Source organism: Colobus angolensis, unplaced genomic scaffold, assembly GCF_000951035.1.
Source record: "Colobus angolensis palliatus isolate OR3802 unplaced genomic scaffold, Cang.pa_1.0 Scaffold14, whole genome shotgun sequence".
NCBI classification, from domain to species: domain Eukaryota; kingdom Metazoa; phylum Chordata; class Mammalia; order Primates; family Cercopithecidae; genus Colobus; species Colobus angolensis.
The window spans coordinates 16,491,465-16,515,795 of record NW_012114488.1 but is presented as its reverse complement, the minus strand read 5'-3'; the positions used below and the strand labels follow the sequence as shown (position 1 = coordinate 16,515,795).

The following is a 24,331-nucleotide window of genomic DNA, read 5'->3' as shown; positions in this document are numbered from 1 at the left end:
GTGGTCTTTATAAGGCAACTCTGAGCTTGGGGCTTTCTCCACCACGGGGAGGACCAGGGTGAAGTTGGTGTGTGGGCCTGCAGAAGGGTATGCAGGACCATGGGGAGGTTGTCTGAGCTGCCGCTGCTGTGGATAGTGAGCTAGGATGGGGCGTGTTTCTAATGACTGCTCAACTCTCTCTTCTCCTGGTGGAAAATGCCTCAGTTAAGACAAAGTGCCCCCACGAAGCTGCGTATGATGCCTTCCTCTGTGGCTCAGGTAAGGATTGTGGTTCCTTTAAAAGGAAACTGGCTTTCTTTTTTTTTTTTTTTTTTTTTTGAGACGGTCTCACTTTGTTGCCCAGGCTAGAGTTCTGTGGTGAGGATCTCGGCTCACTGCAGCCTCTACCTCCTGGGCTCAAGTGATCCTCCCGAGTAGCTGGGACTGCAGGTGCCGCCACCACGCCTGGCTAATTTTTGTATTTTTTGTAGAGATGGTTTCAGCGTGCTGCCCAGGCTGGTCTCAGACTCCTGGGTTCAAGCAATCTGCCTGCCTCAACCTCCCAGTGTCCTGGGATTACAGGCATGAGCCACCACACCCAGCTGGAAACTTACTTTTTGTTGGCAGTATGCCCCTGCTGTCCCTAGATTCTGCATTTATGTCAGAGTGGCTTGCACATAATGAGAGAAAGCATGAGCATGCACATTTTGATAAACTCTATTGCGTTTCTTTTTTCTGTCCTAGTTCTTTTGAAAGTGGCACACTTGCTTCTACAGAAGATACACGGGTAAGTGTTCTTTCTTTTCATCCTGCTATTCAATCAGTGGTCAGGATTTCTTGAGCCTTTGCTGGAAGCCAGCACCTCCCCAGTCCCAGGGTCCTACGAAAGAGTGGAGAATGTGAAATGTCACTGGTATAGAAATCTTGTCCCTGACTGGGCAGCAGCCCACAAATGGCCCTGTGCCACAGGAGTAGCCCTTCCTACCACCCCTGCACCTGCCTGTATGAGTCGTGGCCCCTCATCCCCACAGGTGTCAGGAGGCCAAGGCAGTGGGGTTAGGCTTAGGTTCTGACACCTGTCTCAGTCCTTCCCAGCCTGGTGTGTGTGCTTGATCTGTTTCTCACTTGTTTTCTTACAGCCACGTAAGCAACAATGAGGTACGAGGAGAAAGTGTTCAGGTCAATGAATGACATATCCATTGTTGGGGGGCACATAGGCTGGGGAGAGATGAGTGGAACCCCACATTGGAATCTTCAGTGCATTTCCCCATGGCAATACCATCCTTGATGCCTGCAGCCTTGGGCACATAGGCACCAGAAACACATTTGCAGTGTACACGCTACAGCACCGTCCTTGGCATGCACGTTTGTTAAGTGGGACTTAGCCGGCCAGGTGAAGGAGCCGGTCAGAATTCTAATGTGTGCTTTGGGATTGATGTAGAAACGTCTTTTTGGATTATAATCTATTAACTTGGGTCCTGCCTATATTTGTCCATTTTGGCAGTGGATGTTATAAATACAAACGTTCTGTGACAAGTGGATGGGAAGCTTATTTCTTAAATAAGAAATGCACCAGCCTCACCCTCTTTCTTGTGGTTTGGCTGTTTATGGGCCCCCTGGTGAGTATGCGTGTGCTGGACAGGGAAGGAGCTGGCAGTAGTGGAGCACCTCAGTGCCCCGAGTCACACATCTTCTATTTCTTTTAATCCCCATGGCCTAAAAGCCCTCCCTGCCTGTCTGTGTGGCCCGTGGTTTTGCTGGGGCCTGTGCTCGGGTGTGTGTGCTGCCTGGACAGAGGGGGCACTGGCAGTGGGAGGAGGCTGTGGGATGAGGGATGCCCTTTTGGAATCAAGGTTGATCAAGGTTGATGTCATGCCAAGTGGGGACAGCATGGGGCTTTCTCTGAATCGTGGTCTCGCGCTGATTCTCTGAGCCTGTTGCTGTTTGTCAGCAGTGGGACCGTCACCAAGCCATGACCAGCAGATGGTGATTATCCGGAAGCTCTGCGTCTATGTGGGCCACTGCAAATGCTTTAAGATGGGCCAGCTGGGGAAGCATGCACCCAGAGCCCGAAGACTTGTGAGGGCGGGAGGGGGAGAGGGCCGTCCGAGGCAGTGTCCTTCTCCTGTTCTGTCACTGGATTCTTGGGTGTGACCAAGGAAATGGATGAACTTCCGTGTGCCCAACAGCTTTGGGGTTTTCTGTCCTTGCAGCATCGACCCTGTACCCGAGTCGTCCTTTCCTCAGTACCTCGATGTGCTGGCTCCTTACATGAACCAAGTGAACCTCATCCGTGCGGGGGTCCCGAAGATCGTGAGTTGATCTCATTTCGCCCCCTTGCCCTGTTCAGAGTTCAGAGCCTTTGCTGGGAAGCGGCCAGTGCTCTCTGGGACTCGTGAGAGGGATTTCAGTGGTCGAAGAAATAAGAGCTGGCTTTTCCTTTCCCCTCATGTTTCTCCACCAAAGCCAATACGGGCTCATCCTTCCTTCCCTTCCCCTCCCCACCCCAAGCAGAGCCTTTCCTAGTTTCTCTTGATCTTCAGACTGGATAAGAAGTCAGGAAGCACTGTGGAAAATCTCCTGTGTTCTGCATGTTTTCTAGAATTTTTCTGGTCCAGATTATCCCAGTATCAGACCTCCCATCCTCATCCTCAGCATCAAAAGGTGGCCCGGGGTCAGTGAGCAGCAAGTCTACCATAAGTTTCAGAATCTCTGCAAGTTTGATGTCAGGCGACTCACAAGAAGCCAGTTCTTACTCCTGACCAACAAGTTTAAGGAGTAGGTGCCTCTGAGTCCGCGTCCCCCACCCCTCCTGCATTCATCCCTGTATCTCTCTGACTCCACCCACCTGATCACAGCAGGCCGCGCGATCCTGTTGCCTGGCTGACCACAGCAAACTTGTTTTGGCAGCGCGCGCAACGTCCTGAAGGAGTACCGGGGCCACCCGACCCTGTGCATCTCCCTGTACCGCTACTGGAGGCACTCCCCAGACGTCAACTGCGTGCTCCAGTAAGTGCTGGGCTGAGGCCGCCTGCCTGTCCCGGGGTCCCAGCGTCCCAGCGTGGTCTGACTCGAGCACAGCTCGCTCACTGGTGTGTGTTGCCAAGGGGGTTGTTGACAAGTGTGGTGCCCTGAACGTCATTCAGTGATACTCACCGCTTGTCTGTGGGGCACCTGGTGTGCTGGGCACCGTCGTCATTCGGGGCCTCATCAGTGAAGCAGAAAATCCCTGCTCTCATGGAGTTTACGTGCTGGGGGAGATAAACAGGATAAACAAGTGTACCCTATAACGTATTGGGTGACAGGTGTTTATTAAAAATGAGAGAAGGGTCAGGGGTGGGTGGCAGGCTGCAGTTCAGAGGAGCTGATGGGAATCCTCATTAGAGACTTGGAGTGAGCCAGACAGAGGGAACAGCAGGACGGGACCTTCCAGTCAGGAGGCGCCAGGAGAGTCACAGGGAAAGGCCACTGTGAGCAGAACAGCAAGGAGGGGACACGGGAGAAGGAACCGGGGCCCCCCAGGGAGGACTGAGCTTCTCTCAGGAGAGAGGGAATCGCGAAAGTTACGGCAAGAAGGTCGATGACCCGACTCAGGTTGTCTTCCGTGTGGGGTAGACCGTAGAGGCAACGCCGTGAGAGCAGTCAGGAAGGAAGGAGATGCTTCAGCTGGGTCACAGCTCAGTGCAGCCAGGGGCAGCGGGGTGGAGTCAGCGACAGACCGGAAAAGGATCAAGTGGAAATCCAGGGTTCGGGTCCTGAACTGGAAAGGCAGAGTTGCTGTCAGTCGAACTTGGTGAGGTTCTGGCTTGTGGGTTAGGGGCCATGTCCATTAGAAAACAGCATTGCTGAAGAAGCACACTGAGCTCCCCTGCAAAGCCTTTTTCTTTCAACCTGCGGTTTGCATCCCGGAGCCAGCCTAACCTTGAGAGGCAGAAGTTCAGCGTTGGCACCGGGAGAGTGACGAAGAGAAAGAACATCCGAGTGCACAGGGCTGGGAAGGAAGAGGGGCGAGCCTGCGTCGGCGCCTCTCGGCCTGCTGGGTGCCCCGGCCACTGATACGTGTCATTGTCTTGCAGAGTCTGTGGCATAGTGACTGCCTGGGCCCTTCTCGCGTTCATCTTCGGAAGATCTGGTCCCTGAGCGCAGCGAGGCCTCCTGCGGCCACCCTCAGGTCCCCATGCTCTCTGGAAGGTGTGCTGGGTGTGTTTGTGTAAATCAGATTCTGTTTGCAGATGGATCTGTTTGGTCGTTTCTAGAAATTCTGTTATGTCCTGAACACGAAATTCTGTCAGCACTCTCAATGATAAATCAGTCGTTGGGTATCATACCTGTATGTGTGGCCAGAACTTTTCTTTCTATAAATGCAGGCAGAGCAGTCAGCACCTTGGGATTTAAGCTCATGTCTCACAAGCAGGTCATTGTGCTAGGAGCTGGACACCAGATAAAGAAAAGGCGACGTTATTTCTGGGAGAAAAACTAATGGCTTATTATTGACTGTTGTTGACTTAGTTCTGAGAAATGGCCTTCCTAAGTTTAGTAAAGGAAGGAGGTGAAGCTCGGAAGAGGGAAAGTGGTGCGCAGTGGGGACGTTTTTGATAAGCGTTATAAACTGTAAAACATTCACATGCATTTAGAAACAGTGACCCGCAGGCAGCCCCAGCGTGCGCCTTCGATGCCGGCCCCGTCGGGCGCTGTGTCTCCTCCGCAGCGGCCTGCACTACACTCCGCTTTCTCGGGAACCTTTCTCTGTGGGACCTGCACTCGGCTGGGCTCTGCTCAACCTGGAGCTGCACTTTTGAGGGCTCTGCAAAGCTGATTTGAGTTCAGCCTGGGAGACATTTTTCCTCTAGAAAAACAAGCATTAGTGGTAGTAGCTGTCCACAGGAGGGTGTGGGAACTGCTTTTCCAGAGGTCACACCCCTTTCCTGAGGGGTGAGGGGCCCAGTGGCCCCACAGGATCCTCTGCAGCTCATGATCCAACCAGCCATGCCACACTCCAAACAGCAGCTGTTTCCTCACCTGCTCAAACTGCATCGTCGGGGCAGTGTCAGGGTGTTGGTGTTTTTGTTTTTTGTTTGTTTTTTCACTGAATGTGACTTGTTTTGAGACAAGGTCTCTGTCACCCAGATTTCAGTGCAGTGACACGATTGTGACTCACTGCAGCTTCTACCTCCAGGGCTCAAGCAATCCTCCCACCTCAGCCTCCCGAGTAGCTGGGACCACAGGTACATGCCACCACACATGACTAATCTAAAACAATTGTTTTCGTAGTGATGGGGTCTCCCTATGTTGCCCGGGCTGATCTTGAACTCCTGGCTTCAAGCCATCCTCCTGCCTCAGCCTCCCAAAGTGCTGGGATTACAGGCGTGAGCCACCACGCCAGGCTGATTGAATGTAGCTTTGCTGAAGATAATTCCACTTTTCTTTCATGGACTTTGGGCTTGACTGCTTGGGTAAGCCCTGCATTAAGTAATCTTGCAAGTCCCTCTCAGAGGCCTGGCTTGAGGGCTGTTCGGCATCCCAGCAGCGGAGCAGGGTCGGGCGCGTTAAGCTTTTCCACTGAGCTCTGGAGTCGGAGGCACATAGCACTTTTGTAAGGCCTTGTTCACTCACCTCTTCTCTGTCCAGCATGTCTTCACTGGACACCTGTTGCATGCCCTTCCGTACACCACGCTGTGGGCAGGGTCCTCATGTCTGTGGTGACCTGGCTGACCCCACAGCCCTGCCTCGCACCTGCTGCTCCCGAGGGCACCCCTGAGCCGGAAGAGCTGGAAGCTGCGCCACAGCCAGGCTTTGTTGATCAAGTTTACTTTCTGAGTTGAGTTTACTGCTGACCAGGGCACTGCTCAGAATTGCTGAGTGGTTTGGGGCCTCCTGCCCTTAGCAGCTCTTGCCCTGCCTAGGTGGTGGTAGGGGGACAAGGCAGGCTCTGAGTCTCTCCCAAGGTGTTCTCCCCGCTCCCCTAGCTCTTCCAGGCTGTGTTTTACCTGCAGGTCTCTCTCCCATCATTAAATGAATAAAACCGAAACAAGGCAAAAAGCCAGCCGTTCTCTCCTTCCCTAACTCTGTCCCCTCTCCCTGTGGCCCAGCTGCTCTTCCCTTTCCGTTCAGGCTTTCGAGCATGTGCTTTCCATCTTTCCCGCCCCTGCGTGCCTGGCTTCCGTCTCACTCCTCTACGGCCCCGGGTGGGGCAGCTCCTCTGGACGTTCTCCTCGTCTCTGGTGACTCTCTTCTCGGTTGCCCTCAGCTCTTCCCCTGGCCCTTTAGATGTTGATATTCAAGGAACTGGCACCGTCTGCCGTGACAGTGCCAGGCCCTCGCATGACTCTGAAGTTTGTTCTCAGCTAACGTCTCTCTCCTGGGTCCCAGTTCAGCTACTGAGCCTCTGGATTTTCCCAGACATGCCAAACTCCACACAGGCAGGATGGATCACTTTTCTTCCAAGTCACCTGCCTTGATGGAGGTTGTGAGCATCTCCCCAGCTGTAGCCTCCAGCTCCTAAATTCTCCCCACCTCCCTGCCCCGCTTCTGAGCAGCCACCCACCTATAGCTCCTAGACTCTCTCCCCATCCCTGCCCCTCCTCTAAGCAGCCACTCACTGGCAGCTTCTGTCTTCCTGCAGTCCTCCTGGCTGTCCAGACGCCCTCCACATGACCTAGACAGTGTCAGGGCCTCCTCAGCTCTGGGAGAGCCCTGCCTGCCTCCTCGTCTCCCTTTCCTGCTGTGGCCCTCACGGACATAAGTGGGCTCCAGAAGGCAAATCTGTTCATCTCTCCTGCCCAAGGTCCCTCTGTGGACTCTGCACCAAGTCCACAAGCCCTTTCTGCATTTGGGGTCCTGCCATCTCTCTGGTCCCCCACGGGTGTCTGTCCTTGGGCTCACTGTTTATTTCTCTTCCTCTTCCCTGAGTCACCCACTGCTCAAGACCCAGCTCAGCGGACATCTCCTCTAGGTTCTAGGCCACTGTCACCTGCTGTACCTGTCAGGTGTCGGGGGCTCACCCTGCCTCTGAGCGCCTCTTGCCTGTCCCTGCTGGAGCACTTGGTGCTGTGTGGCAATGTCCCCTGGCCTGGCCCTGCACAAGCGGGCACTGGAGCCCTGGAACCTGCAGGGGCTCTCAGTATCCTCACAAAACAGTGCTCCCCGTGGCTGGAGCCTCTGCTGCGTTTTTCGACAGGGATTTGAGTTTGTTGCTGCTGCTCAAGTGAGGTGCTTTGAAAATGGCATTGGGTAACCGATGTGCTTCTGCTTCTGCGGCAGAGGGAAAAGACAAATGGCAGCCTCCACATCTCCCCAGCCCACGGTGTTCTCACTGACCCACACAGCCTGATCACTTAGAAGTGATGTGATTTCATGCCCCTGTTCTTATAATTTTAGTTCTTGTTTGTGGTTTAAATTATTTCCCTGAGATTTTTTGGTATGAGAAAGAAGTGACTAGATATAGCCTTAAATGATCTTAAAATTAGCCAATCTTTCTCTTTACATCCTTCAAGTACTAAGTTCGGGCTGCTGTAACAAAAATAACCATAGACAGGGTGGCTTTAAAAACAGAATCTTATTTCTCACAGTTCTGCAGGCTGGGAACGCTGAGATCCGGCACCAGCTGATCTGGCTCCTGGAGTGCTTTCTTCCTGGGCTTGCAGAGGGTGGCCTTCTTGCTGCATCCCGACGTGGCAGAGACAGCAAACATCTGTCTCACGTCTCTTCATATAAGGGCACTAATCCAATAAGAGGGCCCCACCCTCCTCACCTCATCACTTCATCACCTCCCAAAGGCCTCACCTCCTAAGGCTACCCGCTTAGGGGTTAGGATTTCAACCTAGGAATTTGGGGGAAACACAAACATTCAGTCCATAGCAAGTATCTTTCCTTTTCTCTGAAAGATACAGAGGTTGACAGAGGTTCATGTCACTTATTGTTACTACAGAAAGCTTTTCTCTTTCTCTGTGGTCTTTTTAGCTCATGAGACAGCAATACTAATTTTCTTGGCATGAAATATGTGGTAGAGGTTGTAAATTTTGAGATACTTTCTGACTAAGGGGAGAAAAAGGCTGTTACTTTCTAACCACTAAAATCCTTGGTATAATTTTCTGTAAGTTTGTCTGAAAATCCACTGTAATACTAATTTTTAAAACCTCATTTTTTTGTGTGGTGGTAACTTGCCAAATTAAAAATCATCTGGGGCCAGGCATGGTGGCTCACGTTTGTAATCCCAGCACTCTGGTAGGCCGAGGCGGGTGGATCACATGAGGTCAGGAGTTTGAGACCAGCCTGGGCAACATGTTGAACCCCTGTCACTGCCAAAAACTACAAAAATTAGCTGGAAGCAAGGTAGAGTGGCTCACACCTGTAATCCCAGCACTTTGGGAAGCTGAGACGGGTGGATCACCTGAGGTCAGGAGTTCGAGACCAGCCTGGGCAACATGGTAAAACCCTATCTCTACAAAAATACAAAAAATTAGCCAGGCATGATGGCGGGCACCTGTAATCCCAACTACTCAGGGAGCTGAGGCAGGACAATCACGTGAACCCAAGAGGCAGAGGTTACAGTGAGCCGAGATCGCAGCATTCCACTCCAACCTGGGCAACAAGAGGGAAACTCCGTCTCAAAAATAAATATAAAAATAAAAATTACCCAGACGTGTACATGCCTGTGCTCCCACCTACTTGGGAGGCTGAGGCCAGAGAATCACTTGAACCCGGGAGGCAAAGGTTGCAGTGAGCTGAGATCATGCCACTGCATTCCAGCCTGGGCAACAAAAAAAAAAAAAAAATTATTTGGGAAACATAAACATAACAATCGGGAAACTTCTGAAAAAGAAAAGTGACCAAGATGACTTGTCCCACCTGCCATATGGGAGTACATTGATCAGAGCTGTGCATTTTCTACCATTTTCACATCACTGAGATTGGGTTATTTCTTACAGTCAGTGGTGTGTGTTAATTTAATTGGTGTGTTCTTAATGTGCACAAACCGTTGTCTTTGTGATTGCATGTTGATGAAACTGGCAGAAAGTTATATTTAATACATTGTGAGATTGGCATAGTAATAGAATATGGGTGAGAAATAGACTGTGTCTGGGAATTTTGCTGTGATAAAGGTGACATGAAATCTGGGACAAACAGCCATTTAGAAAAACCAATTCTTTAGTCCTTACACCAGAATAAATTAGACATGTCATATACTTAAGGTTAGAAAAGGCAAATCACATAAAATGAAATGAAACGATTTAATCTTGGGATGAAGAAAGGCTTTCTAAGCAGGAAACAAAAGCCTCAAGTGGTAATGAAATAGTTGATTGATTTGGTGCAACCGAGTCTCATTTGTGTGAGATATCCGGAGAGGGACCACTGTATTGTGTTCCACTAAGGGAAAAATGTGCAGGGGAGGTTTTTGCCTGATCCTAAGATACACCCTGATCTCAAAGATGTTGAAATGGAGGGAAAGTACGTCTTGGAATGGGTGAAATACAGAAAAATAAGCTTACTTACAACTAAAAAACTAAAAACCACCCGAAACTACTTGAACATGGGAAGCAAGCATTGTTACAGTGGGTTAAGTTGCAGGACAGTTTTGGCAAAACTGGGGTGTCCTTTCTGCTGCCACTGCAACTCCTAGTCTAGTTTTTGGTGGTTTACCCTGAGGAGGGGGTTACGAGGATGATGCTGGTGGTGGTGGACGAGAAGCAGGAGCCCGCGCCAGGGCCGGGTGGTCTGCAGACTCTCGTCCTCTCCTGTGCCTCCTCACGTCGGTCAGAGCCAATGGGCTCTCCTCTGTCCCCTTGTACTTTCAAGTGTTTATAACATAGAGTGGTAGGTTTGTGTCCCTAACTCCACAGTGTGTGTCTTCTCTACAATGCAGCTTCTCTCCAGAGCAGGGTGCCTCCTGCTCATGTGGGCTGGCAGCATCATTGAGGGCCTGGGGCTGGTCCAGTCCCTGCCTACCGTCTAGTGGGGCTTCAGTACACAAGCAGTGGCTCTAAAGGTCAGCACGTCCTGGCGAGGGAGGGGCTGGGGCGTCCCTGCCAAGGGTCTAATTCAGAACATTTCCTAAGGATGAGTGACAGGGAGGGTGTTTTTGTCATTAGCACAGGAAAACCACTGTATTAGTCTGTTCTCCCACTGCTATAAAGAAATACCCAAGACTGGGTAATTTGTAGGAAAAGAGATTTGATTGGCTCACAGTTCTGCAGGCTGTACAGGAAGTGTGGTGCCAGCATCTGCTGCTGGGGAGGCCTCAGGAAGCTTTTACTCATGACGGAAGGGGAAGCAGGAACAGGCTTCACATGGTGGATGCAGGAGCAAGAGAGGGTGGGGAGGGGAAAGTGCCACATAACTTCTAAACAACCAGATCTTGGGTGAACTCGGAGCCAGAGCTCACTCCTCATCCAGGGGATGGCCCAGGCCGTTCATGAGAACTCTGCCCCGTGAGCCAGACACCTCCCACTAGTCCCCACCTTCCTTCAGCATTGAGGATTACAATTCAATGTGAATTTGAGGGGGGACAAATATTCAAACTGTATCAACCATATACAGTGTGATCATGAGTACACTGGAAAAACCTGAGAAGGTTCACCCCAAAATGTTAGGGGATGACATTGCTGAGCAATTACTGCAACCAGATGCTGAATAAAGTACTTTGCGGTTATTAGTTCATGTGCTCCTCACAGTAACCTTCCAAGTAAGTACTGTCACTGCCCAGTGGCCTTCCAAGTAAGTACTGTCACTGCCCAGTGACCTTCCAAGTAAGTACTGTCACTGCCCAGTGGCCTTCCAAGTAAGTACTGTCACTGCCCAGTGGCCTTCCAAGTAAGTACTGCCACTGCCCAGTGGCCTTCCAAGTAAGTACCACAGGGTGGGTGCTTGGCCTCGGCACACCCCAGCCAGAGGTGGGCAGCTTCTCTTGGTGCCACACTGCTTGCAGGGTTGTGAGTTATTTCAATTTCCTTTTTGTTGTTGTTGTTGTTGTTGTTTTATATTGGAGTTGTCTATCGTGAATATATATGGTGTAATTTCAAACTGGTTTAAAAAAACAAGGCAAGTCAGGCAGCGTCCACAGGACTGCAGCTAGTGGCTCAGGCTCAGGCTCAGGCTCAGCCTCCCGGCAGAGTGTGGCCCTGGGGCTCTCCCGGGCTGCTCTTCGACTGCAGCTTCTGTTCCAGCTGCAGCCATATGGCTCTTGTGTCCCACCTGTCATCTTGAGACTCGATCCAGCTCTTGAAACCACAGTTGGTGCTGAGCTGCTCCAGCCCTCACTCCAGGTATGGAGGGAGAAGTGGTTCTCAAGACTGCTTCTGTTTTCCATAGGAACAGAGCTACAGAGTATTTGTCCATTCTTGTACTGCTATCAAGAAATGCCTGCTGGGCGCAGTGGCTCGCGCCTGTAATCCCAGCACTTTGGGAGGCTGAGGCATGCAGATCACTTGAAGTCAGGAGTTCGAGACCAGCCTGGCCAACATGGTGAAACCTTGTCTCTACTAAAAATATAAAAATTATTCAGGTGTGGTGGCATGTGCCTGTAATCCTAGCTACTCGGGAGGCTGAGGCAGGAGAATCACTTGAAGCCAGGAGGCAGAGGTTGCAGTGAGCTGTGATCATGCCACTACAATCCAGTCTGGGTAACAGAGCAAGATTCTGTCTCAAAAAAAATCTGAGATTGGGTAATTTCTAAAGAAAAGAGGTTTAATTGACTCGTTCCACAGACTGTACAGGTACCATGGCTGGGGGGGACTCAGGAAACAAACTCATGGCGGAAGGCAAAGGGGAAGCAGCACATCTTACATGGCTAGAGCTAGAGGAGAGAGAAGGGGGAGGTGCTACACGCTTTTTTTTTTTTTTTGAGGCGAGTCTCGCTCTGTGGCTCAGGCTGGAGTGCAGTGGCGAGATCGTGGCTCACTGCAAGCTCCACTTCCTGGGTTCACGCCATTCTCCTGCCTACACCTCCCGAGTAGCTGGGACTACAGGCGCCTGCCATCACGGCCGGCTCATTTTTTGTATTTTTAGTAGAGACGGGGTTTCACCGTGTTAGCCAGGATGGTCTCCATCTCCTGACCTCATGATCCACCCACCTCGGCCTCCCAAAGTGCTGGGATTACAGGCGTGAGCCACCACGCCCGGCCGCTACACGCTTTTAAACAACCAGAGAACTCACAATCACGAGAACAGCATGGGGGACGTTCACCCCCAGGATCCAGTCACCTCCCACCTGGCCCCTCCCCCAACACTGGGGATTCCAATTCCACATGAGATTTGGGGGGGGCACAGAGCCAAACCATATCAAGCGTCATCTGCTACCTGTTTCTATGGCCAAAGAACTTGAATGATCTGAATCTTTGGATCGCTGACCTTTAAATAACTTGGGCTGTTGTTTTGTGATGGAATCGGGGGGATAGTGGTGGTTGGCAGGAAACACTAATAACCTATCATCAATCATCTCTTCCCTCTTCTAACACCTGTGATTATTCCTGTGTAGGCAAGAAAAGGTGTACTGTATAAGCTATTCTCAGTTATCCTTTAAAAAGACTAATCAAATATGTTAAAATGTTCTCTCTCGAGGGGCTCCTGGTGGTTTCTCATTTCTTTGGCATATATTTTTCTGTACTCTAAAAATTTTCATGAGTGTGCATCCCTTCAAAACCAGAAATGTGCTATTTTAAAAAAATTAGTACATATAACTTAGCATCTGAGTGATGACAGTTATATTTTAAAAGTGAACTCAGCCATGTGCAGTAGCTCACGCCTGTAATCTCAGCACTTTGGGAGGCCGTGGCGGGTAGATCACCTGAGGTCAGGAGTTCAAGACCAGCTTGGCCAACATGGTGAAACCCCATCTCTACTAAAAAAAAAAAAAAAAAAATACAAAAATTAGCTGGGTATGGTGGTGGGTACCTGTCATCCCAGCTACTTGGGAGGCTGAAGTAGGAGAATCTCTTGAATTCAGGAGGTGGGGGCTGTAGTGAACCGAGATCACGCCACTGCACTCTAACCTGTGCCATGAGCGCAACTCCATCTCAAAAAAAATAAAAAATGAAAGTGAACTTAAAGGCTGGGTGCAGTGGCTCACGCATGTAATCCCAGCACTTAGGGAGGCCGGGGCAGGTGGATTGCCTGAGCTCAGGAGTTCCACCCCAGGCTGGGCAACATGGCAAAACCTTGTCTCTACCAAAAATACAAAAAGTTAGCCAGGCATGGTGCCTACCTGTGGTCCCAGCTACTCCGGAGGATGAGATGGGAGGACCACTTGAGCCTGGGAGGTAGAGGTTGCAGTGAGCCGAGATCGTGCACAACTGTACTCTAACCTGACAGAGACCCTATCTCAAAAAAAAAAAAGTGAACTTAAAACTGAAAGAAAATGCACAGAAGTCTTGGTGGGGGCTGCCCCAGAACAGGTGGACCATATGGTTTTATTTTCTGTAGTTTTAGGGACCTTTTTACCTTTTTATTTTTTATTTACTTATTTTTTACAATGAGCATGTATTTCTATCATGTTAACCATGAAAATGCATTAAAATTTTTCTGTTGAAAATAGAGCTCTCTTGTCCTGCTTGCGGGGACAGCCCTATGAAATATTTTTAGTTTTTATTTAATTGCATTTTACTGGACACAGTCACGCCTACTTCTTTACATTAGTTTCCTATTTCCTGCTGTAACAAGTGATCACAAATGTAGTGGCTTAAAATAGCACAAAATTACCATTTTGCGTTTCTGGAGGTTAGAAGTCCAACACAGGTCTCGGGGCTAAAATCAAGATGTTGGGGCGGAAGGGGTGCCTTGCCAGAGGCCTCAGGGAGAAGCTGCTTCATCCCGTTTTCCAGTTTCTAGAGGTCACGCACATTTCCAGGATTGTGGCCCTGTTCCTCCATCTTCAGCAGCAGCGATGTAGAATCTCTCTGATCAGTCTTGTCTGTAGCTTCATCTCTTCTGACCGCAGCAGGGAATGCTTTGCCATGCTTTAGGACCCATGTGATTAGGTGGATCCTCCTCCCGGGATGACCCTGGATAATCTTCCCGTCTCAAAGCCCTTAATTATGTCTGCAGAGTCCCTCTTGCCACATCAGGTGCCATACTCACAGGTTCTGGGGTTAGGCTGTGGGCACTGGGCATCTTTGGGGAGCCATTATTCTGCCTGCCACGTTCTCCAGTGACACACTGATGAAGCACCTGCCCAGGTAAGTGCTATTCCTACCTCATACTCCCCAGTGAGTGGGGTTAGCCCTGCCCAGGAAGCAGGGTCTGATGTGGCTGAGCTGGTTATGGTCCTTGCAAACTGCACGGCCACCACAGTGACCCAGCACCCACCATCCACACAGTCTCCTGCAACACTGTTCTGGAAACTCTGCCGTGGTGCTGGATGGCTTCAGCCCGATTTCAGCGCTCGGAAGATCCCCCAGAGGTCCCTCATTCTTCCCCATCCCTGCCCCAGCTCTTGCTATTGTTTGCCTTTATCCCTTTTCCCTACAAGAAGAACCAGATTCAAACAGTCGCCTGCTGGCAATAGCATTTCTGAGGAGGATACTGCCAGGGGAACCGCAGGCCATGCCTGCTCTGAGCACAGGATGGTAGGAGAGCACTCTCACACACAGCTGCCCACTCTGTCCCTACTCTCCCCTGGGAGAGAATCCCCAGTGTCGACTTGGTCCCAGTCCTCAGAAGAGCTCCTCCAGTGTATGCTGTGGCTCTGCCAAAGATTGTGAGAAGGGGGAGATCCAAAAATAAGTATTCTCTGGGCAACACAAGCCAGATAAAGTTGTTCTCAAGTTGGCTCTGGCTGGTCTGTGGAGGGCACGGAGGTTTTGACATGTGAACTTGTAAAGATGCTTGCTTTCCATCCCAGGGAGCGGCCTGACCGCTCCTGGCTGCCGAGGCCCTGTCCTCAGCCCAGTGGAGCAGCAGCAGTGGCCCCTGCCTGCATGACCCTGCCGAGACCTGTGTTCGTGGTCAGATGGGATGTTCTGAACTCTTGGAAGCCAGAGGTTATAGTTTTTTAAAGATTAAAAAAGGAATATTATATTGTGTAAAACAGAAAAGGAAGGGAAGCACTCATTCTCCCATTCTCTTAGTGATCAATTTGGGCTTGTTCCTGTCTCTAAAATCTGCATATGTTTTACCCTGGAACACCCTGGAGTGCAGACTTTCATTCCATGCAAATGCACCCGCTCTACACCAGCCACTGTTCCGGATGTCCCGGCTGCAGCCAATTAAAGCAAAGATTCAGGAATTTGCATTTGCGTGGAGTCGTTAGATAAGAAATGAGATGAGAGTGCCTGTGAGGTGATCAAGTGCTGGTTACAGAGAAACTTCGAGGAGAGGTCGGATGCTGCCTTCCAGTGCTCAGGCAGGGCACACAGAGAAGGGACTACCTGAGCAGAGACCTGGCAGAGATCAGGGCTCAGACACCTGTGCAGCTGTGGACAGAGCTTCTGGCACTGCCTGGCCCAGGGCGCAGTGGGAGCTCCTGGTCCTGCAAAGAGGCTCCAGCCACCAGGATGGCTGAGAGAACTCAGGTGGGTGAGGCAGGAGCCGAGACCAGGGAAGAAGTGGAGGGCTGATCAGGTGGGGCACAGAAGGCACTGGTGATTGCTTTGACTTCTCAACAGAGGTATGAGCCACTGAGGGGCTGCCAGCTTGGAGTGACAGGGTCTGGCTGACTAGGGAAGGAGGAAGGCAAAGGAGGTGGCTGTGGCCTAGTGGGGAGGCATGCGGGGGCTCTAGATCTGGGTGTATTTTGACAGTGGAGCCGCTATGATGTCCTAACAGAGTGAATGTGGAGTTAAGAGAAAGAGGGGTCAAGAATGATAAAGTTTTGGCCTGAACCAAGGTGTGGAGTTGAGGTAGGAGGTGGGACTATAACTCTGAAGGCAGGGCTCAGACACTGGGCCAAACTGAGGACAAGCTAAAACAGGTTATAGGGGAAGCAGTTTTCGAGAAGACACACCCGTCAGTGTGCCATGTCAGTTTACCATTGCCATGGCGACACCCAAAAATTATTGCCCCTCTCCATGGCAATGACCCAGTGATCAGGAAGTTACCACCCTCATCCTAGAAATTTCTGCATAAACCGCCCCTTAATTCACATATAATTAAAAGTGGGTATAAATATGAGTGCAGCCCTAAGTCTGAGCTGCTCCTGTGGACACACTTCCTGGAGAGTGCCCTGTACCACACAGAGCAGTGCCTCTGCTGCTCCTGGACGCTGTGGCTTCAATACAAGTTGCTGTTGAACACCACTGGGGAGCTCTTGAATTCTTTCCTGGGGGAAGGCAAGAACCCTCCCGGGCTAAGCCCCAGTTTTGGGCCTCACCTGTCCTGCATCAGAGTTGCTATCTGGTTGTGTCTAAATTGTTTTATCTCTGCACCTGTGAATGACACAATGCTGTTGTTTCTCCTTTATTGGGGATTACGGAAAGCAGAAAGGTGGATGAAGGAGATGAGAGCCTCATCCAGAGCCGCAGGGCCAGGCTGCAGGTCAGGGTGCCTGGGTTCCCTAACAATGCACACTCCTCCCACCATGTACAGGTTATTATGTGGTTAGCATGTCATCCAAGAAATGGTTTAGCTTCAAGAGGGTTTCAGGGGAAGAAAAGCAAAAGGCTGTTGTCCTCAGGGGAAGAAATGTCTCATGCCCTGCCTGCCTCTAGGAGACTCTGGATGGGTGTGACTGCTGCCCACTGGCTGGGCTTCATGTCTTTGGAGAGTGGTATGAGCAGCGAAGCCACACAGCGCTGAGGCCATTTCACATGAACAGTCTCTGCTTCTCTTCTGGCATTCATGGGAATAGCTGTTGGTCACAGCATCAACATCAGCTTGGGCTCTGGGCTTGGAAATAAAGCCAGGTTCCCTGGCCACTTAGGTCCAGGTTCCTGAGGCCAGGTCCTTGCAAGAAAGGCTCTGCATATTGTGCTCTGCACAGGACTGCCTGGCAGGAAAGAGTGGGCCCAGAATCCAGCACCCCGATGTGGGGGCTGCATCCCTCTGGAGGAAGGGAAACCTCTTCCTAATCCAATGTGGGAGGCTGTGACCAAGGCCTTCCCAGCAGAGGACATCTCTGCACAGCTCATCCAGGGCTCCCTTCCTGCTCTGTGTGGCTCCCACAGCAGCCTATGAAGAAGGGTCACAGACAAGGAGTGTCTGAGTGTTCGTGGGAGCCTTGGTTAAATGCCATCACTGGATCACCCTTTAATCACACCCTGGATGTTTTTAGTAGAATTTCAGACATTTGGAAAGTAAGCTGGGGAAAAATGGGGCCATCTCAGTGTTTCCTATAAATTTACCAAACTGGTGATGATTTACTAACCTGTGGAAGCTTGTGCCAAAAACCTGTGGATAAGCTTGTGCAAAAGCTTGTAGCAGAGATTGGGTGACCCATCCCCACAGAGATCACAGAGGAAGCCCCTGCCTCCCAGCCCACATACAGGTGGGAGCATATGAAGGCCACCCGGGTAAGTCACACCCCAAAGGCTGCTGGCTTAGAATCAGGACAGAGAGAAGTCCAAACTGATCCCCCCGCTTCCCCCACCTCATACCCTTTGCATCTGCCTCTTAGAGCTTAGCCTCTGTCTTAGGGTAGGGAGGAGGGTGGAGACCAAAGGGAAACAGTGGGGTTTGGAAAGAAAATATGAGAACCATATGTATTTTTATTCTCCTTTAAATTTCCTATTCTGTGGGCACAATGGTTCACACTTGTAATCCCAACACTTTGGGAGGCTCAGGCAGGAGGATTGCTTGAGGCCGGGAGTTCGAGATCAGCCTGGACAACATAAGGAGACTCCATCTCTAAAAATGTAATAATACATTTCTTATTTTGTGTGTTTTATCATATATGCAATATATTAGTACATGGAATACATGTATGTACCTTATTACATGTGCACACCCATGGCTTGTCCTCAGCTTTGTTTCAGTGATAAGCAAGCAGGATTGAAATAGTTTGGAGACTGTTTGCTCTAGTAATTTCCCTGGGTTCAACGTCAATGTGAGGAGTCAGACAGGGATTTATGAGAAGCCTTGGAGGCTGGTCCATGGCTAGCCACACCCAGACCTATCTATGGACGCGATGTCTTCAAGATCTGTTGAAGTCTGACTCTGCCTCCTGAAAGAGGCACCCTCAATCCTGGTCATCTTCCCTTCGGCTATTTTTTGGGTGGAGCAGAAAAGAGGCTTAACTGTCTGGCGGGTGAAATTAAACATACTTCACAGGTGGTGTCTCTCTTCTTTGGCTGGCAGTAAGGGAAGGAAGGCCCTCTGCAGCATAAAGCACGCTCATCATGCCGAATCAGCGTAAGCAGGCGGGAAACAAGTGGAACCTATCAGAAGGCAGAGTTGGACAGTCCTAGCATGAGAAAAGCATTCAAAATATTTATTCGTTTATTTTATTAGAGACAGGGTCTCAATCTGTTGCCCAGGCTGGAGTGCAGGAGCATGATCATAGCTCACTGCAGTCTCAACTCCTGGGCTCAAGTGATTTCCCTGCCTCAGCCTCCTTAGTAGTCAGGACTGTTGGCACTCACCACCACTCCCTATTAATTTTGGAAAAACTTTAGAGATGGGATCTTGCTATGTTGCCCAGGCTAGTCTCAAACTTCTGGCCTCAAACACTCCTCCTGCCTCAGCCTGCCAAGGAGCTGGGATTATGGGCTCAAGTCATCATGCCCAGCCAAAGTACTTATATTTAACGTAAGATTTCAATCAGTTCTCTCCGAGGACCTAATTGGAGAGGGCCCTGGGACTTAGGAAGTCCAGTTCTACAAAAATTGGAGCTGCAAACTCCAGTGGTTAGTCAGGATCCAGGCTTCCATGATCCTGCTCACCAGATTTCTACCATGGGAAGCACATTCTGAAATTTGTCTCACTGCTTGTTCTAGTGGCCAGTCTGAGAACCTCCACAAAGCTTCACTCTAGAGATTTAAAGGGTTATAAATACAGTCAAAATGAATTCACAAACCATGAGCTCAGATGTGCACATGTAAGTTCCTTTAACTCAATTTAATTCTTTCCTGCAAGCTCCCATTCTGCCCAATGCAGAACCCATAATTTAGGCAATACCAGGTAAACACTACACATTCAGGGCTGTTTCCCTTTGGTCTCCACCCTCCTCCCTACCCTAAGACAGAGGCTAAGCTCTGAGGGGCAGATCGGGGGAGAGGGGTGGGAGGTCAGTTTGGACTTCTCTCTGTCCTGATTCTAAGCCAGTAGCCTTTGGGGTGTGACTTACCTGGGTGGCCTTCATGTGCTCCCACCTGTATGTGGGCTGGGAGGCAGGGGCTTCCTCTGTGATCTCTGTGGGGATGGGTCTCCCAATCTCTGCCAGATGCTGAAAGGCCCCCAAAGGTGCTTCAGGTCCCTCGTATTATCTCTCTCTCTTCCCCTCCTTCCCGCTGCTGCCTCCCCCACCCCCCACCATTTCCTGTGGCAGGTGGAAAGCCTGGCTGGCTTTCTCCACACCCCTACAGCTCACTCTGGATACCTCTTGCAGCCTCTCTGTGAATGTCACATGAGGGTCCTGGTGACGCTGCTATGTCAACTACCTGAGTTCTAGAAAGACCAACTGGGTGACAGGTACACTCTGCATGAGGATCTATTAAGAAAAAATTATCCAAAATGTGGATGTCAGGCAAAAACAAGCCACATGACTTTTTTTGTTTGTTTGTTTTGAGACAGGTTCTTGTTCTGTTACCCAGACTGAAATGCAGTGGGGCACAATTGTAGCTCACTGCAGCATCAAACTTTTGGGATCAAGCAGTCCTCCCATCTGAGCCTCCCAAGTAGCTGGGACTACAGGTGTGCACTACAATGCGCATCGAATTTTTTAGGTGTTTGTTTGTTTGTAGAGAAGAGGTCTATGTTGCCCAGGCTGTCCTTGAACCCCTGGACTCAAACTCCTGGCCTCAAGCGATCCTCGCACTTCAGCCTCCCAAAGTGCTAGGATTGCAGGTGTGAGCCACTGCGCCCAACCCACATGACTTTCATTGTCATACTGTATCATTGTCTAACAAGCTCACCTGGAATCATTTTATTTTAAGCCAATGTAACTTTGATTGGCTTATTAGTTTCTACCGATTAGAGGCCAAACATTTTACAATTCTGTAAAGTTAGATGTTCACTTTTTGAAAACTGATAAGATGCAAATAATTATTGTCCAATAACAATGAAAATAGCTCTTGTTCATAGGAGAGGATAACCCCAAAGCCTGTGATTTTATTGTCCTATAGGACACTAACCAGTCTATATGTAGCTTTGCAATTTCCTTCTCGCATTCTCTTTGTTGTTTTTGTTCACTTACCAGTCCACACTTCGGTCTCTCACCTCCCCTTTAAACTGGTTCCCATCGTTATTCTGAGGCCTGGAGGTGCCTATCTTCATTCTCACTCCTTCCCTGCCCAATGCCAGGGATCCAGCAACAGACGAAAACCCAAGTTTTCCTAACTCTTTCCTGGCTCCTTTTTCCTCCACCTGAAGTGGAGGTGCTGCAGGTGCTGCCTGAGAAGCCAAGAGGCCAGGAGGAGAGGAGGAGGGAAAGCAGTTTTGTTGAACAGGACAACCTTGCAAATCTTTCCTGTTTTGTTTTTAACTTAAAAGCCAATAACTGATTTCTTTGTTTCTCTAGTTCACCCATTGCTCACCACGTCTAAACGAGAAAGTACATATCGAGGCCACCATACAATTGTCCAAAAAGGCCTTTGATATAGAGCAATCCTATTTATTATCCCGTGGCTGCCCTCCTGCCTGGCTACCCAGATGGGGTGGGTGGAGCCTACAGTAAATAGCACATGAGAGAAGGAATATATCAGTGGATCCTCACATAATGCTAATACATGAGATTTGTATCTGAGAAGGCCCCAGGCCATCTGTTTTCTTCTCAATTTCATTGCCATTGGCTGGGAATTTTCTTGAATGCCCAACTGTCTTTATCAAGACAGGAATTGGGATACAATTTGCTCAAACATTAAAGAAAATTGTTGTTGATTTGCCAGTAGTCAGCTGGCAAGAGAAGAAAAACTTTTCTCTATTTCTTTATTTGTAAAATGGCAATAATAAGGTAACAGGATACGTTTTGGAGATTTTAAAGCTGAGGTTCCTGCTCCTCCTATCACAGCTCTTTATCCGCCATAATCAGGAATATTAACTGTCCCAGGGGATGGTAGGCTATAGCCTCTACCAGAAAGTCAGATTCTTGGCTTCTGAGCTTAATCTATGCAGGATTTTGGAAGACAGAGCAGAGGCAGCTGTATGAAAGCCAAGGTGCTTTTGATTCGCAAAAGCTGACTCTTGAGAGAGGTTTTAGTTTATGTTTTTCACAATTCTGAAAACTTGGAATGGCGTATCCCCAGCAGAGCCTCCTGGATGCTGCCCAGTTTGTGAGGGAAATCATGGGTAGAAAAATGCATGATGATAAACAGGCCATTTTCCATCCAAGAAGAGAGACGTGCTCAAGCAGCCAGGCTGGTGGGAGGCCAGGGCTGGAAGGCCCAGGGCCTCCAAGGAGTTGTAGAAAAGAAGCCTGGAGGGACCCCGGAGCAGAAAGGCTACTGGGGGGCTCCCCAGGGAGTGATTGGGACCCCACAACAAACAGGAAGGGCGAGGCATGGCGTGGGGCGGGGGCCGGGGGGTGCGAAGGCAGGAGCGGCTCAATACCCTGCGATTTTCTATCAGGCAGCTTCGCATCAGGAAAACAGGATCCACATGAGGCAATTGGATGCGCTGTTTCAGTTCTACAGATGATGGAAGAGCCAAAAGGCTGCACAGGGAACGAGATGGGCCCCAGAGCTTAGTAACACCCGAAATCCCCGTGGCCCGCTTGGGAGGCAGGAGGGTGCTGCGGGGGCTGTGGAGGTCCTGCAGGTGTTGCCTGAGAAGCCAAGAGACTGGGTGAGAAGAATGCATCAGCTGGCTCCCCCATTCCTCCTGCCCCCACCTTCCCGCAGGGCGTCCCGCTGACTGAACCCAGCTGAGGGTGGCTGGCAAGTCACCCAGGGCGGGCGGCCTCGAGGCAGAGCATGGGAAAAGTGAGGTGTGGCTCTCAGGACGCAGAACTAGCTCGCCCCAAGGGAACCATATCAGCCCTGGAACCAAAGATGCAGGAGGGGAACGCCCCGCGAGCAGGAGCCTACGCCAGGACGTAGGATCTCATCAAGGAGCCAATGCATGACCGTGAGGACCAGCAAGAAACAGATTTCAGTAGAAGCCAGCAGAGGAAGCCAGAGGACCGGGTGCTCCTTCCCTGTGGCAGGAGTAGAGACCACCCGCCCTCCCCAGGGAACTGCCATCACCTCCAGGGAGACGGGGAAGCGGCGGAGGAAGGGACTTCGGAGAAACTGAGTTCTGAATTGGTAGGACTGAATATTTTCCACCTCACCACCTGGGAAATGGAGTTCTTTTTAATTCTGGAGAAATTATGAAGGGACATTTCTTTTTTTTTTTTTTTTTTGAGACGGAGTCTGGCTCTGTCGCCCAGGCTGGAGTGCAGTGGCTGGATCTCAGCTCACTGCAAGCTCCACCTCCCAGGTTCACGCCATTCTCCTGCCTCAACCTCCTGAGTAGCTGGGACTACAGGCGCCCGCCACCTCGCCCGGCTAGTTTTTTGTATTTTTTTTAGTAGAGACGAGGTTTCACCGTGTTAGCCAGGATGGTCTTGATTTCCTGACCTCGTGATCCGCCCGTCTCGGCCTCCCAAAGTGCTGGGATTACAGGCTTGAGCCATCGCGCCCGGCGGGGACATTTCTTCACATCCCAGTCTGTGGTTGTATCAGTAGTGCCAGTAGTGTTAATATGAACCTTGTCGTTTTCGTGTTTGGTGAGATGGTGTAGATAAGATGCTTATAGTGGCCTGGTGCAGTGGCTCACTTTGGAAGGCCGAGGCAGGGGGATTGCTTGAGCCAGGGTGTTTGAGACCAGCCAGCACAGCACAATGAGACCTCCATCTCCACAGAAAATTTTCAGTTAGATGGGTGTGGTGGTGCACGCCTGTAGTCCTAGCTACTTGGGATGCTGAGGTGGGAGGATCTCGAGTCCAGGAGCTGGAGCAGGCTGCAGTGAGCTATGTACCACCGCACTCCAGCCTGGGCCGCAGAGGGGGATCCTGTCTCTAAAAAAAAAAAAAACAACAACAACAAACAAACAAACAAACAAAAAACATGCTTAGCACAGTTGCACTGCACAGAGTGGTAGTTATTATCCCTTTCTAATCACCTAAAAATATATTTCATGTGTGAGTTTGTTACTAAACACCAGGGGTTCAGTCTACGTCCCATTGCTTACTGCACAGAAAGCTAATACTGAGGCAAAAAGTATTGCCAGGGAAGAAGGCTCTAATGTATTATGGATGATACCAGCTGTAGAATCCAGAGCCAAACCTCAAATCCATCCCTCCCTCCCAACGAACGTCAGGGGTTTACACAGCCAGGGAGAAAAACAGGCAGGACGAGGAGGGTAAGTTGGTTAACAGGCAGGAGGTGGCTGAATGAGGTGGGGGTCTAGCCTCTCATTGTAGCTACTTGTAGGAAAACAGGAACTAGGGAGTAGTAAGGAAGAGGAGTTGGTCAACAGGCAGCAGGTGTGTCTTGTGCAAATGTAAGTTTCTCAAGCTTCAGTTCTATGGGCATCCAGCTTGTTGGAAAATTGGACCTGTTTCAATTTTAAATACAGCCTATGATGCTTTTCTCTCCAGGCAGAGTCAGTGCATGCAAAGCCCCATTCAACCTCCCGGTCTCAGCCTAAGTGTCCTCTCCCCAGAAGGGCTTGCCCTCCTCCCCAGGTCTGCATTACTCTCATTACCCTACCCTGTGACAGCACCTTGTGCTTTTCTTTCACTGAGTTTATCACAGCTGGAAATGACTTGTGTGTTAATTTGTTTGACGTTTATCTTCCACCCTCCTGTCCTGCCACTGTAAACCCCATGAAAGTGGCAACCTGGCTGATTTTGTTGTTCATGTTATTCCCAGTGCTAGCCCAGGACTGACACAACGTGGGTGCCTAATATTTGCTGAATGGAAGAAATGAATGAGTGGAGGAATAGGGGTACTGTGAAGATGAAGTGAAACAATCGCACAAGGCACCACACAGCACACGCAAGTACTTACTAATAGTAGCCATGATTATTAGATCTATTGTGTGCTTAGATGAAAATTCTCAGGATCTTTGGATAACATAAAGCTCTTAAAAGAAATTAAGAGATCCTCAAAGTATCTTATTCTTCTGAATCACCCTATATCATCGGTTCAACTCTTAGGTAGGGATGACTCATAGTTAGGACTTCTGTGATAAGAGTTAAGGTGATAAGACAGCAGTCTGTTCTCTAAAGTCTGGAGTACCCAGCTAAAGAAAGATCATAGAAAGGGTCTAAGTGTATTACAATCTA

The 24,331-nt window shown here is 50.0% G+C and overlaps 1 protein-coding gene across 2 annotated transcripts in view; it reads left to right on the top strand.

Annotated features, from left to right (window-relative positions):
* Positions 1 to 4,303, top strand: part of PNLDC1 (poly(A)-specific ribonuclease (PARN)-like domain containing 1) — a 21,415-nt gene extending 17,112 nt beyond the window's left edge. For both annotated transcript variants that reach the window (XM_011934997.1, XM_011934998.1), the window contains exons 14-19: positions 205 to 258; positions 724 to 766; positions 2,193 to 2,292; positions 2,582 to 2,757; positions 2,890 to 2,988; positions 4,056 to 4,303. In XM_011934997.1, the coding sequence (XP_011790387.1) occupies positions 205 to 258; positions 724 to 766; positions 2,193 to 2,292; positions 2,582 to 2,757; positions 2,890 to 2,988; positions 4,056 to 4,119 (536 nt within the window). In that variant the 3' untranslated portion in view covers positions 4,120 to 4,303. The remainder of the gene's footprint in view (positions 1 to 204; positions 259 to 723; positions 767 to 2,192; positions 2,293 to 2,581; positions 2,758 to 2,889; positions 2,989 to 4,055) is intronic.
* Positions 4,304 to 24,331: the final 20,028 nt, after the last annotated feature.